We start from the raw sequence: 13,728 nt of genomic DNA on the forward strand, positions 1-13,728 counted from the left end.
AGACCCTGATCTGACCTTTTGTACGTACTACTTTTAACTTTAGACGGGCCGACATTGAATCATGAGCTGTAGACAGCAAACTTGTCATATAACGTTCAACACATCAGTAATTACTTGTCTGTGCAGTAGTAACTAGTGAACACAGAAGTATTGTTAACTTACAAGTAAACGTTGAAGGAAATAAAAGCTGTTTTCGAAGATTGGATTTTATGTTTGTTTAATAACGAAACTGCAGATAAAGTTTTATTTCCATCATATACTATAGGACCTTCAGACGAGACGAAATTACCGTGATCGAAAAGAGCGTGGGACGAGAACGAATTCATGTTTATAACATGACTTCAATTTTTTGTATCTGTTAAACGTTCGAATGCGTCTCAATATCATGTGGCAAAGTTCGAACCCAGCAGGGCAAAGTGATGACTTTTGTTAAATAGCAAGGTCCATCATCGCTGATAGACTGCTTCGACGTACAAGTTTTCCATTTCCCATTTCTTGTTGAACCTATTAATTGAACAACACTCGTTCAGTTTTACTGTTATGCATTAGTTCAATAGTTGGCAATTTCAATGGTCTCCTACTGATAGCTCTATAGTATTACGTTTTAATAATTACATTTTATCGAGAACAAGCGTTACCTAAAGTGTTGAATTGTGAACATTATATCCTAATCTATTGTTTAGAACAGATTTGCGAACGATAGAATCGTTCTCAATATTTACAAGTATGTATCAGCATTTGAAATGTTTCTAGTAAGCACTAACTTCGACATGGAATAACGTATGCATGGTACAACTGCATAATACCAGGATGCATGTAAAAATATGTATAGCTGCAACATGCCGAATACAACACCGCAAAGATCATAGCAAATATAATTTCACACAGCAAAATCAATTTCAAATCGGTATTTAGCAATATGTAGTGATGCGAATACAAAGCCAATATGTAGTGACTGTGAGAAACAAATAGCTCATTTGTTGACACTAGTGCCATGTATATACTATAACGACAATTATCCATTTCTCAACTACATTTTTTATAAATGTTTGCATTTAGGGGTAACAAAACAGATTCCATTACAAGTAAAGTCGTTTTCGTAGAATGAGAACTAAGGTAGTTCAACTAAGGTAGTTCAATCCCACTCCACCCCCGAACTGTTTTTTATCCTACATTAAACTGGTGATCTCGCCTCTAAGATACGTCATGTTATTCAGCGCTATCAGGCTTCTTAACCACGACTGTACTAAACTGTCCAATATCGTGAACCGTGCAACAAGATTTGGTTGCAAATATCGTTATGGTGTAAAAGGGTGACAAACTGACCATGATGTCAGCCTTTCAGTGCTGATTTATGAGACCAGCCATCTAATGTTACATCAATAGTAAAAATCATTTTCCGGCCAAAGTATGGTTTAGCATCAAATACAAGAAATTGGCAAGTATCACCGTTGTTATCATCAGAAGTAGAAACAATTCTGCCTGTTTCATTTTAATCAACATAATAACCTCTGTTTGAACTTCTAATCACAAGTTCAAGGCGGGGCCTAAATGTTCTGATGTTACAGGCACAGACCCACAGAACAGTACAGACATGAGTGGAAGCTGATAGCGTTGCACGAATGTCGTATCTTACTCACTAGTATAACAATGACCACTTATGATATATATGATTCTATAGCCAAAATCCCAAAAATGTTTCAGATCTGTATGAATACCCTATGTCGCATATTAGTTGTCTGGATTCGTTTATAAAACTCGTTGTTGCAGTCATTACATTAACAGTTTTGCGTTCTCTGATCGTTGATGCTTTGTTCTTTTGTCATTTCCTCTTAGACGATAACTTCAAAAACGTGATGAAACGATTTTACGTGTATAGCTTTTCAGAAGAATACCCAAACTCAAAACCAAGGCCTGTCCTCTTATATTTTATTAAAATTAATGTACACGTGTGTTGTCATTTAAAGAGTTAAGTTGCAAGTGTGTGATTGGGTACGTCAGGTGATCCCCTCCTATGGTAGTAACTTTTTTTCAATTGCATTCTATCTAAATCCGTGCCGAGACACCTAACCAATAAATGTACTCATTGTTTATGCCCTCTTTATTTGTTTACTTACTTGTGGTGTGTGGTGTGTACCAAAATGACCCAGCCCCCAGGCACTCGTGTCTAGAATGATCTTCATGGTCAAGCGCTCATTTCCGAAATCAGAAGCCAAAACAAACATCTGCCTACAACCTTTGCAAACGGCTATCATTTAAACACCGACACATTTCTCTTACGGTAGTATGACTTTAAAGAAAAAGTTCCTAAAAAACCACTGAACACCAAGAGTTTCTTCGGTTGGATTGTGAGATCAGAAATATATTTTTTTAGTCCTAGAGCACGAGAACAGTTGATATACAGGTGATAAAAGTATACTCACCAATTTGTGTTGCCGTTCTGATGGACCGAAACAGAATAACCAAACATGCTACCGTTTGGACCAGCGTGGATGACTGGCGACTCAATATCGATGTTAAAACAACGTACAATTCCGATAAATGTCACAAAAATCCAGAGACCCGTTCTGTCGTTGCCTGTCATCGTGTCTAGCGTACTGTGATTCAAGTAAAAGTTTTAGTTTAACTGCTGGGGGAACTGTGGACTACTGAACATTCCTATCAGATAAAGTTTCAAAATGGCGTGACCAGATGCAAGTAGATGACCCCTGGAATGTCAGGAAGCCTATGACTTTAATTACGCATCACACAGGTTATGATGAATTGGGTGATCTGTTTGGGTGACTTTAAAACAATGGAAATCACGATGATAGACGGTTCTGTGGAATTCATTCAAGTATAAAGATTATGTCAGATACCGTGGTGTTGAGTGAGGAGATTTATACATCATTATTAACAGAGCGAAAGGTCGGGAAAATGATATTTTTTGTTTTCAGCTTCTTTCCGTTTTATGAGTATATTCGTATCAACACTTTCCTGTCAATATTGTTTCATTTGATGTGATATGTCACACATGTGAGTAGATGCTGACACGAAGGTTGATATTACCCAACACAGTTGTTTCTTCCAATTGCATATTATATCCATAGGTTAGACTTTGAGGTTGGGGAGGGGGTTACCGTCAGATGTGGGGTTGGGATGTCCCCTCACCTATACATTCCCACACATTCATTCACTTCAATCTGAGATATCCAAAACTGTAAACAGTGCTCTCGTAAAAAGCTTTGAACTTTGTTTTACCAGTTTCTCGTTGCGTATATAAAGAGGAATAATAATAAATCAAGCTACGTCTGTCCCCCAGTTTCTATGTATAATACATAGTTAACCTATGGACGTAATCGTAATATTTCTCTCTTTGTCACGTGTTAACTTGACACAGTCAATGCCCGAGATACTGTTTGTGAATTTAGACAGCGTTCAGAATAGACATGTAGTCCATACTGAACACTATGAAGCAACTCTGGGAGGAATCAGCGTGACAGAAAAGGTTTCGGGATCGAGGCAAAAGCTTTTTTACCGATTTTTTAGATGAAAATAAATTACGTCAAGGTATATATTTTTTACATTATATCTGAATACATGTTGAGAACAGTGCCAGTTGCATGCTAGACATCGTGTTGCAGTACTTAGAATGATATTACTTGAATATGAAACCCACGTAGCCAACCACAAACATAAAGTTATAGGCAGTGCTCCTTTAAAGAAGAAGAATTGAGAGATAGTTGACAGCTTAGCAAACAGCTGTTTGACTAGCTCAATTACCGGCTAACTTCAGAAGGAAAAACACAGAGGCAGATGTCAAAATGAAAACTCGATAGTTCTCCAACCTTTATTTCAAAACTAAGAAAATATGCAAGTGATTTGAGATGTATCAAAAACTTGACTTGAATATATTATTATTTATCATGTTTTGGGAAGTATCATGTTTCAAGAATTGTATTAAATTTTATACTTTGAAAAAGTGCCTCCAAAGTTTAGAAGATAAACAACAACTGTTTAAAACGAACACAGTACATGGTGTCGTCTCCAGAGGACGTTGACAGTTCGGATTCTCCATTCCTTTTTGTCAGCACAAACTCGACACATTCAACTTCAACCCAGTTCATACCAGCAAAACTTTACTGAGTACATTGCTGATAAGGGCGACATCTTTTAATTGTACATTTCCCGTCGATACGCCGAAAAAATGATTGGCCAGTTAAAACGGAGGAAAATGACAGTTTGCGTGTACGCGTTGGAGGTACGTTCAATTCACAATCGTACTATTAGCAGTTTGAACGCCTTAGAAATGACAATTAAAGTCAGGATAGTTTGAAACATATGATTGATATAAAGGTCCCGAATTTTAGCTAAAAGCTATAATTGTCACCCAGATACATGTATACCCTTGTGGAGTTTCAATCTTCGTGTCTTTCTAATCTGGCCATAGAGGGCGTTTTAAAAATGCAAAAATACAGGCCAGTGCATTGACCATCCACGTGAGTTAGGGAGGGTCTATGGCCAGTGGGGTCACGGAAATTTTGAAAAAAAAACCAATGAGTCATAATAGACAAAATCTAATAAAACTTTTCAAGTTACTCTCAGTTGGCAGTATATTTTCACAGTAAAGTTTCAGTTTTGAATTTTAGTTCGCAACATTTTATTTACTTTTCAAGGAACGACAGAAACGTTGCTGAATAACTGGTCTACTAATTATGAATACTGTCACAACAACGCTTTATAATTCTAGAGCATACCCTTTAGCACTTAAAAAAATGTTTTCTTGTAAAATGTAAGCCAAGTATTAATCAATTTGACAGACATGATGTACTGTTTCTGTGAAGCAAAATCATGAGCTGCACTGTCATCTAAAGATTACCCCATCTACATTTCGTTCAATCAATACATTTTTACTTTATAAAGCTATGATCAAAATCTAAATGCTTCAGAAAAAGGTTACGTGAGCATAACTATCTTTCTGGATAATATTGTGTTTAAAAGTATGATTATAGTTCCAGATTGGCTACACATTTCTAAATAAGTAATTCATATCTGCTTATTAGTCCTGCCCTCCATTAGAAGCCGTATCATATGTTGACTTCAGGCGTGATTCGTTCAACTATGCTACCATCACATCGGAGTCGATCTCTACAATGTTCATACCGTCTGCATCATCAGATGAGTGAGTCTGTTCGACTTCATCGTCTTTGTCATTTCCCCGGGTCCAGGTTCTGTCTCTCCCAGTTCTCTAGCGCTTATTATATTGACATACTCTCCACTATCAACGACACCATGTTTATTTTCAGGCATTGTATTCTTCTCATCGTCAGCTCTGACCTCCACCGGGGTTATGAACTCATCAGGAACATCTGTGGCCTCCATGCGCCTCTTTACTTCTTCACCTTCACCTTCATCGTCAAGGTTACATTCTTCTGTCTAGCGACGTTTAAAAAAGCCACACTGTTGCCAAACAAAGCAGAAATTGAATATTACGATTTCTACGTAATATTGACTTTAATAACAGCTAATAGTGGTTACTATTACACACATTGTGAAAATTCTAATATTCATGATAAATCACTTGCGTCTAAAGTAAGTGTCAAAATACAAATGCACATTACTCACGAGAACTTCAGAAGCAAATCTGAGGTCGACACAGTGTAGTAATGCCGAAATGTCAACCTTAGTCTGAGTTAATTCTGACTGTGGGCCAAGAACGATCTCGGGTAGTCTAGTCAATATACGGTATCATTACGAGTTATACCTTCACGTTGGCATCCAGACTAGATCCCGGGGTGATAGAGTCTAAGTGGTGTACGAGTTTGCGTCCTGGTGTGGAACGACATTAGCTTCCCTAACACGATCTTAGCAACAGTAGTAAACAAACCCGATACGCAACTGTTGTAAAGAACTTGATAAAAACTATAATTTCGTTCACATGATCATTTCTACGATGTCGCCTCAACATACCCATCTTACCTTACTATCTCGTGTTTTACATGTCGAAGTTCTTGCTTTGCTATTACATCTAGAGTCACCGCTATGGCTTCAATTACTTAAAGGCCGAAGTTTCAGTCCCAGGTTCTTGTATTAGTGTTATGTTATCAGTCGATGCATGAGGATTACATACCATTGTTATTTTGTTCAGGTCCAATTATTTCTAACGCTTTGCCAGACAACCTTTTTATTCATATCATTCCTGAGTATTTATCCTAATCTAAACTGGACCTTCTAATACATGTTGTCCTTCGAGTATGGATTAATTTAAAGAAATCAATATATCGTTAAAATATTGATTTGCCTTCTTTTATCTTGAATTTCATTTCCGGTCGTAATTGTGCGAAATTGTCGAGACTTGTGTAGCATGTAAGTCAAGCCTTCAAATACCGAACAGTGAAATATGGAGAATTTATATGAATCGAAAAGTTGGTTCAGACAGACAGTCATTCAGTTTGTCGGTAGTACATACTCATGGTAGAAGTAAGATTCAGTGTTAAGCTAGGCAGCACACTTTCATGAAGCTGCGCACAACGCACTTTCATAGTGTCGAACTTAAAATCTCTCGTAGTAAATAAGGCAAAGTCGGGAAAAGTATTGCAATGCCGGACTTGTGTCCCCAGCTTTATTTCAAAATTATAAAAGATATCAAAAAATGTACTTGTATATCAAAATGACCTTATAAATTATATTTGTCCTTACCAAGCACTGTCACGTGTTACCAGAAAAGACGAGAGGTCAAGGTCATGCGTTTTACAAACTACAATAGCTGGGAGTTTTCTGAGAAATAAATTTCTTCTTATAGCCGGAAAGTTAACGTGACAATTTAATTATCAAAGGGCTATAGAAATATTGCATTACATAGTCGTTGTTTTTATAGGTTTGACTTTACGTCGTCTTGACCAAATGTCCTTTCTCACTTCCTCCATTGCAACCTCTGTAGGGGTGCCTTCAACTTAGTCAATTATAGCCAATTATTTAGCCGGAGTGACTTGGAACAATCATGGTTCAAATTCGTTGTATTAAGCATGCCCGAGGACACTAGCCATTCAGAAACAAATGGCAGCAGCCAGAGGTCAAGGTCATGCGTTTTACAAACTACAATAGCTGGGAGTTTTCTTTTAAAGAGAGTAGAAAATCTTGTTATAAAGATAATAATATAAAATTAAATTACAAAATTTGCCTTTCCTGTCCTTCATAAAATAATTCATTTCGTTGGTAAATTCCTGATGATTAATTTCTCATTTTTAAAAAGAAAAAAACAGCGTCAAATCGAGTTAACATTGGCATAATAATAACTAAATCTTACTATTTTATAGTAGCATTCGTACAAGTACATTCGAAAAAATACATATAAAAATACTGGTAAAACATTGAAAAACTCTTGTTGGCCCCCAAACCTTCACTGTGCTCAGCCTATAATCGTAGAATTTAACTAAGAAAAGGTTAATGATAGAAACTTTAGGGACACACAAAAAATCTGACAAAAGTACTGCTTTCAAAAAATGCGACTGAAATGAAGGTTTGGAGGGAAAAATTGAAACTACATTTCGCGAAAATATGAAAATTGTAAGTGAACAAAATAGACGTTGCTGTACAAGAAAGTTAGCAAAATCAATGTTCTACACATTTCTATCAGAAGGCACGTGAATGCGTGCAGAAAGGTAATTATCTATTCATATTTACAAACTATAAAAATTCTGAAAATGATTATAACTATAAAATGAGCATACAATGTACCCAAATGAAGCAATTTACAGAATAAAAGTCAAAAACTGTCGTCTGCTCAAGCATTAATGAAGTCCCCGAACTTTACTTATATATTCAGACTTTCCGTGTCCCCCCTCCATGACTTGCTTTCATTCGTTTTAATATACATTGTAAGACTACTTTCAACTTCACGTAAGACATCCTCCACTCCAATCCTAATGTGGCGTACGTTTGTAGTATCCATAGATGCAAACTCAAAATCTACAATTGAAGCCAGTTAACCCAAAACAGAACGTCTTCTGGGACGACAACGTATTCTTATTAATATTGCTACATTTTATCGTCTGATCAGACAAAAAAACTACATATTGTTATCTATATGTAGTGCACCGATAAGGCGGCTCGCCTAAAGGTGACTCCCTGAAAAAAATGAAGCACTTTTGGCAAGGCTTTTGTTGCAGCAGACAGTGAAATTTAGCAGTTATAAAAGTAGTAAGACAACGTTTTGTGCAGGTCATCTGGTTTCTATTGTAAATATTTGGGTTCAAAAATACAGGGTTTGTAGTAAAAGTAAATCTAAAGTTAGGGCAAAACCTGAAATTCCGTCCATTTGTGTAGTAAACTATTTGCCCCAGTTTTAGGGCAGTCCTGTAATAGTGATATCGGCTCCTTACCCTCATATTTGGAATGACAATATCACGTTGTTCTTGGTTCCCTATAACACAATGCATAAGCACTCCTTTTACGGATAAAACGCAACTATGCTCTACATGTTTACTTCTTGGTAAAAGAACAAAAACGTGGCATGCTTACAGCGCGTGATGGTCAACTAATTATGTAAATCACTTCTCTTCCTCCTTCGTCTCTTCGGTTGAAATCAAATCCGATGTTGACTCGGCTTTCGATGGTTCGGGTTCGGGCGTTTCTATCATTAGATCAGGATCTATCTCGACAATATTCACGTATTCTGTGTCGTCAAGGGGTCCAGTTTTGACGGGTTCTGGGATTTCCTCATAATCTTCTGGTGTTTTTGGTTTGCCTTCTAGTTCGAGCGGTTCGCCAACATTTGTTGGTTTAACTACATTCTCATACTCTGGATCAGTCAGTACGCTGTCCCTATCTTCGTTCTCGACATTCTCTTTGTATTCGTCTTTGACTACTACCGTCGTTGCTGGGGGTACGTATACATCAGGTACATCTCCTGTATCTACCGTTTCCTTCTCCATGTATTGCTCCTCAACTCGTTTCCTTTTGAAGAAGCCAGCCTATTTATGCCAAACAAACATCAAATTATGATATTTTAAAACCTTTCATTGTCGTTTGAGGTTATTTTATATCCATGAATGAATTCACCAAACACATACTGATGATTTTTAAAGGAGGTAGTAAATATCGAACGTCATATTTGTTCTTTCAGTTTTGATATCTATTTTCAAAACCGTCAACTGATTTACTGAAACAGCCAATATGCAACGTTAACACGAGTATGATGCAATTTGCCTGTGGTTTCTGTGTATTGTGTGTTTTGATTATTTGGGGAAAACCTGGTCCACTATCGACTTACGACCTACTGTAGTGGTGTGAAAGCCAAACTAACGAAATCAGAGAAGTGATAAAACACACATTCCTAAAGACATAAAATATTGAAAAAACTTACCTTCCATAGTACTAAGATGATACACAATAGAATAAGAAGACCACCTAAGATGGCAAGGATTATCACCCAGATCGGTACTGGTAATGCTTTTGGTTTCATTGTTGATGCAACACTGGTGATCTGTGAGAGAACGTCATGTGAAAATTAGATGATGTGTGTGATTGTGTAAGCATCGTGTGGTTACTATGAAGGAACCTGTAGGCCATGAAGTTTTATAGCTGAGATTCTTTTTTTACTCTGAACGATACAAATCAATAGCCAGGGATATACAAAATAACAACCAGGGACTTATAATAGACCCAGCTCATTCTGAAGGACTAATTAATATACAGAGTTAGGACGTCAGACAGGTACAGATAAAGAAGGAAATAGTAAGTAAATAGATAAATAAATAAATAAATAAATAAATAAATAAATAAATAAATAAATAAAGAGATTTATATAACGCCTCGTATTCATCAAGTGATGCTCACTGACAGTCTTTGGTGTTGTTTCCACAGGATTGCGGCAGCGTAGCTGAAAGATCGATCTCCGTACGATTTGAGTCTTGTTCTGGGAACCTTGAGTGTTGTATGATGACTTGAGCGCAAGGATCTTGTAGGGTAAGTTCAGCAAGATATTGGGGGGGGGATACCATTTAGTAAACTAAATATAGAAGAGGTCAAAGGTTACACTCACCTCCAAAGACGCACCAGGATAAGATAATGACGGGATTCTATACGGCATGCTGGTTACTTGTACATTTGCTCTTGAAGTGATCTGACTGTTGTCATGCCCACCCTAAGAGTACGGAATAAAAAATACACGTTAGCATTATTTTTTCGAAAAAAATATTCTTCATATACATGTATAATATAAAATTTTACTTTACTCAGTATGTTGATTCTACCCAAAATCTCACTTCTCATTCAAAGATTGGTTTAACTGTACTAAAAACGACATAATACTGAATTTGAAATTAAAAATATACAGCAAGGCTCTGTCGTCAAAATCAAAACACGCGAATGTTGGAACGCATGCGCATAACACGAATTTGAAAACAAATACGAAAACTGTCTGGTTATCAACTGCTAATGTGAATTAAAGACCGGTTTGTAAGGTTTATGAATTCTAACCTTTATCAATGTCTCTTTCCAAAGTCTTGACCGTACTTCAACAAACGCTGCTTCACCACGTGCTAGTATAAAGTCAATTGGACAATGTATCTCAACACAACCTTCGGCTTTGCAATCCTGTCAATACATAAAAAAAACCACCGAACTTAGGAGCTAATTCCTGCCCTGATTTAAGACATTTCACAGGTCCAAACACAATGCAATGTATGTATGTATGTATGTATGTATGTATGTATGTATGTATGTATGTATGTATGTATGTATGTATGTATGTATGTATGTATGTATGTCGACATAATAGTTAAAAAGAAAGTTTTATTGAACAGAACGTGAAACTCTAACAAGAACTGTCAAACCGTACGGCTACTTGACATATTGCAGCAGGTGAAGGGAGGAATACATTATTTCTACGACAAAGTCTATCATTTAAACAAACGAGAAAAAAACTTCGCTTCACCTGATTGAGTGGTAGTTTCTCTCCATCTTCTTCCCTCTTCCTTCTCGTGCCAGGCATAACTCTCACAGACGGGCTATAACGCATCTATGGATACAAAGAAAACATGTCACTTTATTTCACTGGGATCTGAAAAGAGAACATAGGAGCGACTGGACGCCGCTTTACATTTTATATACACGCACTGGGTTAGAATAAAATACCACGTCAAGCATAATAACTCATTGCTATATAATACTGACCTCAAGTTTCTCTGGGTTTAGATCACCTTGGACAGTACACTGTGAACCACCTTTCATCTTAACGTCCAATAGATACAGTAGATGTTCACCAGTTGAAGTAAAGGCAGGCCACTTGATATTAATATCAGCTCCGTCAATTGAGCTAGGACCCATGTTACGAACCTAAAAAATATGAATGACCAGCAGGTAAGCTACACGGTATATCATCATGCGGAATTAATAAAAACGTTGCGAGAAATTACAGCCCATTTCATGCTAGTGTTCACTGGTTGTGTTTGATACAACCAGAAACCAATAGCAAAATGCACATGCTATTTCAGTTAGACAAAATGTAGCAAGAAATTGCAATCTTGCTACATTTTGTCTAACTGAAATAAACAATTGAAACGCACTGCTCTAGATGCAGACAGACGGGCGCCAATGTTTTGATGGCTGTATGGTGGCACAGATAGTTCATTTGATCTACACAAAATGTCGCAAAGTGTAGCATGATATGTAGTTTCGTATTGGTCTTGATGTAGTTGTATCAAACACAACCATTGGACACTAACATGAAACGGGCTGTATAACACAGATACATCATGTATGCGAGTGTCTTGGAGTGAAATAATCTTATGTAATAATACAAATCGTCCATTTTGGAAACTTTAGAATTGTTATCAAACTGAGTGTTCTACATTCAGAGTTTTGAAATAACTGACTCCTAGCTTCCTCGACGTATTCACCACTGTCATTGACTGGTCAACAATTATTCAAAGACGCATAATGTGTTTGCGATTGCATGATTAACATACTAATAGGAAAACTGAGTAAATCATCGAAAAATTGATTTGACGGAAACATAAGAAATGATTATTTCAAGTATTAAGCTTATATCAGCCTTGATTACAAATATCTATTGTGACATATAATAATTTCAATTTTCATATTTTTGGTATCCATATTTTATCAATTTTTTCAAAATTATGTTAAACATAATTTTGAAAAAATTGATAAAATATGGATACGCGTTTAAATCTTGTATGACAACGTATGGTTGATGCTGTTATGAAGTTTGATTTTGTAATACTTCATTTTTGATATCCTTCATCAGATAATTCCCCCCCCCCCCAGAGTTTAAAAATGGAATAAGCTGCCAATGCTCACACCAGCTCTAAATCACTACATAGGCTAATGTACATTTGTAAGGATTACGTCATGAATGTAGCAATTCTCAGACGACCAATTAAATTCACTACTATTAATAATTATGGGATATCGCAATGAATATTTTAGCTGACTGATGTTATTACCTCATAAACATGTGTGACCTCTGGACCAATTTCCTCCTCACGGGTAACAATCAACTCTGGTTCAGTTGGCTTGGGGTCATAGGTTACTTGCTCTGGTATAGCCAAACTGTAAGAGATACAAATAAATTTAATACCAAAACGCAGCATCTATACTCGATTTCTACTTCATCTATCTACTTATTTTCTGCTGATGACAAAAAAAGAAATTTTAACTCGATGTCACTGGCATCTGCCAATCATATCGTTCATCTATAAGAGTTACTAATTCTAAGCATTGGGTGTATTATATGAACTACGCTAATTAATACGAGTCTTGTTTTAATTCCAGTGCTAAATCAGTTTGTTTATGACTTCAGATTTTTGGTTTCATAAATGAAAGCGTACATATCTTGATTATTCATAGTTGTTTTGTTCGGTTCAATGATATTCTAAAAGTAAGTCGCCAACATGGTTAGACAGTGAGAGAATATGACCTGCAAAATGACAGACTTCAAACTGCTATTAAAATAGATTCCACTGCGCCGTCTTCGTCTCATGATGACGAGCGCCCTCAATTGACAAGTGCTTAAACCTGTGTATCGACAACTTAAATGTACTCACCCAATGAACACGATGGTCGAATTGACTTTGATTGGTAGTTTTACTTCGACGGCGTTGTTAAACAATGTATGTGCTTTTTCTGGATTTGTACTGGAACAAAAAAAATATACTTGTTAATAGTGTACTACTCGATTTTCCTCATGTTAGCAAACGTTGTGAATATATTTTCTATTTGATAATTTGATGAAATTCCCACAAAAAGAATTCGCAAGCCCTTCAAATTGATCCAAACATTTGAAATAAACCATCACATAGTATACGAATACTACAGTGGATTTAAAACTAATCACTAATCCTAAATCATTGATAATTAATTAATTAATTAATTAATTAATTGATTAATTACATAGATTTGTACAATCCCTACTTCCATATTTTTCATCATTTTCATTCAATTAAACACATCACATCGCAACATTATATATTTGATTGTAATTACCTGGTGGAGTTGAGATTGAATTCAACTAGGGTGTCAATATCGTTGATGTGTGTGATATCTGAGTCACTGAAGCGTACACTGGACATGGTGAAATCAAACATAACCTGAAATCAAAATAGATATGATGTGAACCCTGTCATAATTTCATGAATAGACAATTTGTAATTACATATTTTTGAACTGAGTGGTATGCTTGACTGCAGCTGGTAGTATCGGGCTTCGTTGGATCATGCATTTAAACCA

General features: G+C 36.3%; 1 protein-coding gene and 1 long non-coding RNA gene across 2 annotated transcripts in view; both read right to left on the reverse strand.

The window, feature by feature from the left end:
* Nucleotides 1-3,921: 3,921 nt before the first annotated feature.
* LOC144434519 (uncharacterized) lies at nucleotides 3,922-6,030 on the reverse strand. The gene is made up of 2 exons (XR_013480827.1): nucleotides 5,959-6,030; nucleotides 3,922-5,439 (listed from the first exon to the last, which is right to left on the reverse strand). It is a non-coding gene; the product is annotated as an uncharacterized LOC144434519 (long non-coding RNA).
* Nucleotides 6,031-6,558: 528 nt separating this feature from the next.
* LOC144433641 (integrin alpha-8-like) overlaps nucleotides 6,559-13,728 on the reverse strand; it is a 40,372-nt gene continuing 33,202 nt past the window's right edge. Inside the window, exons 22-30 of the mRNA XM_078121985.1 lie at nucleotides 13,486-13,589; nucleotides 13,047-13,136; nucleotides 12,447-12,552; nucleotides 11,155-11,316; nucleotides 10,916-10,999; nucleotides 10,459-10,575; nucleotides 10,022-10,123; nucleotides 9,344-9,463; nucleotides 6,559-8,951 (exon numbers count right to left, since the gene is read on the reverse strand). Coding sequence (XP_077978111.1) covers nucleotides 8,529-8,951; nucleotides 9,344-9,463; nucleotides 10,022-10,123; nucleotides 10,459-10,575; nucleotides 10,916-10,999; nucleotides 11,155-11,316; nucleotides 12,447-12,552; nucleotides 13,047-13,136; nucleotides 13,486-13,589 — 1,308 coding nt within the window. The 3' untranslated portion in view covers nucleotides 6,559-8,528. The remainder of the gene's footprint in view (nucleotides 8,952-9,343; nucleotides 9,464-10,021; nucleotides 10,124-10,458; nucleotides 10,576-10,915; nucleotides 11,000-11,154; nucleotides 11,317-12,446; nucleotides 12,553-13,046; nucleotides 13,137-13,485; nucleotides 13,590-13,728) is intronic.

The sequence above is a fragment of the Glandiceps talaboti genome, chromosome 4 (assembly GCF_964340395.1).
Source record: "Glandiceps talaboti chromosome 4, keGlaTala1.1, whole genome shotgun sequence".
Taxonomy (NCBI): domain Eukaryota; kingdom Metazoa; phylum Hemichordata; class Enteropneusta; family Spengelidae; genus Glandiceps; species Glandiceps talaboti.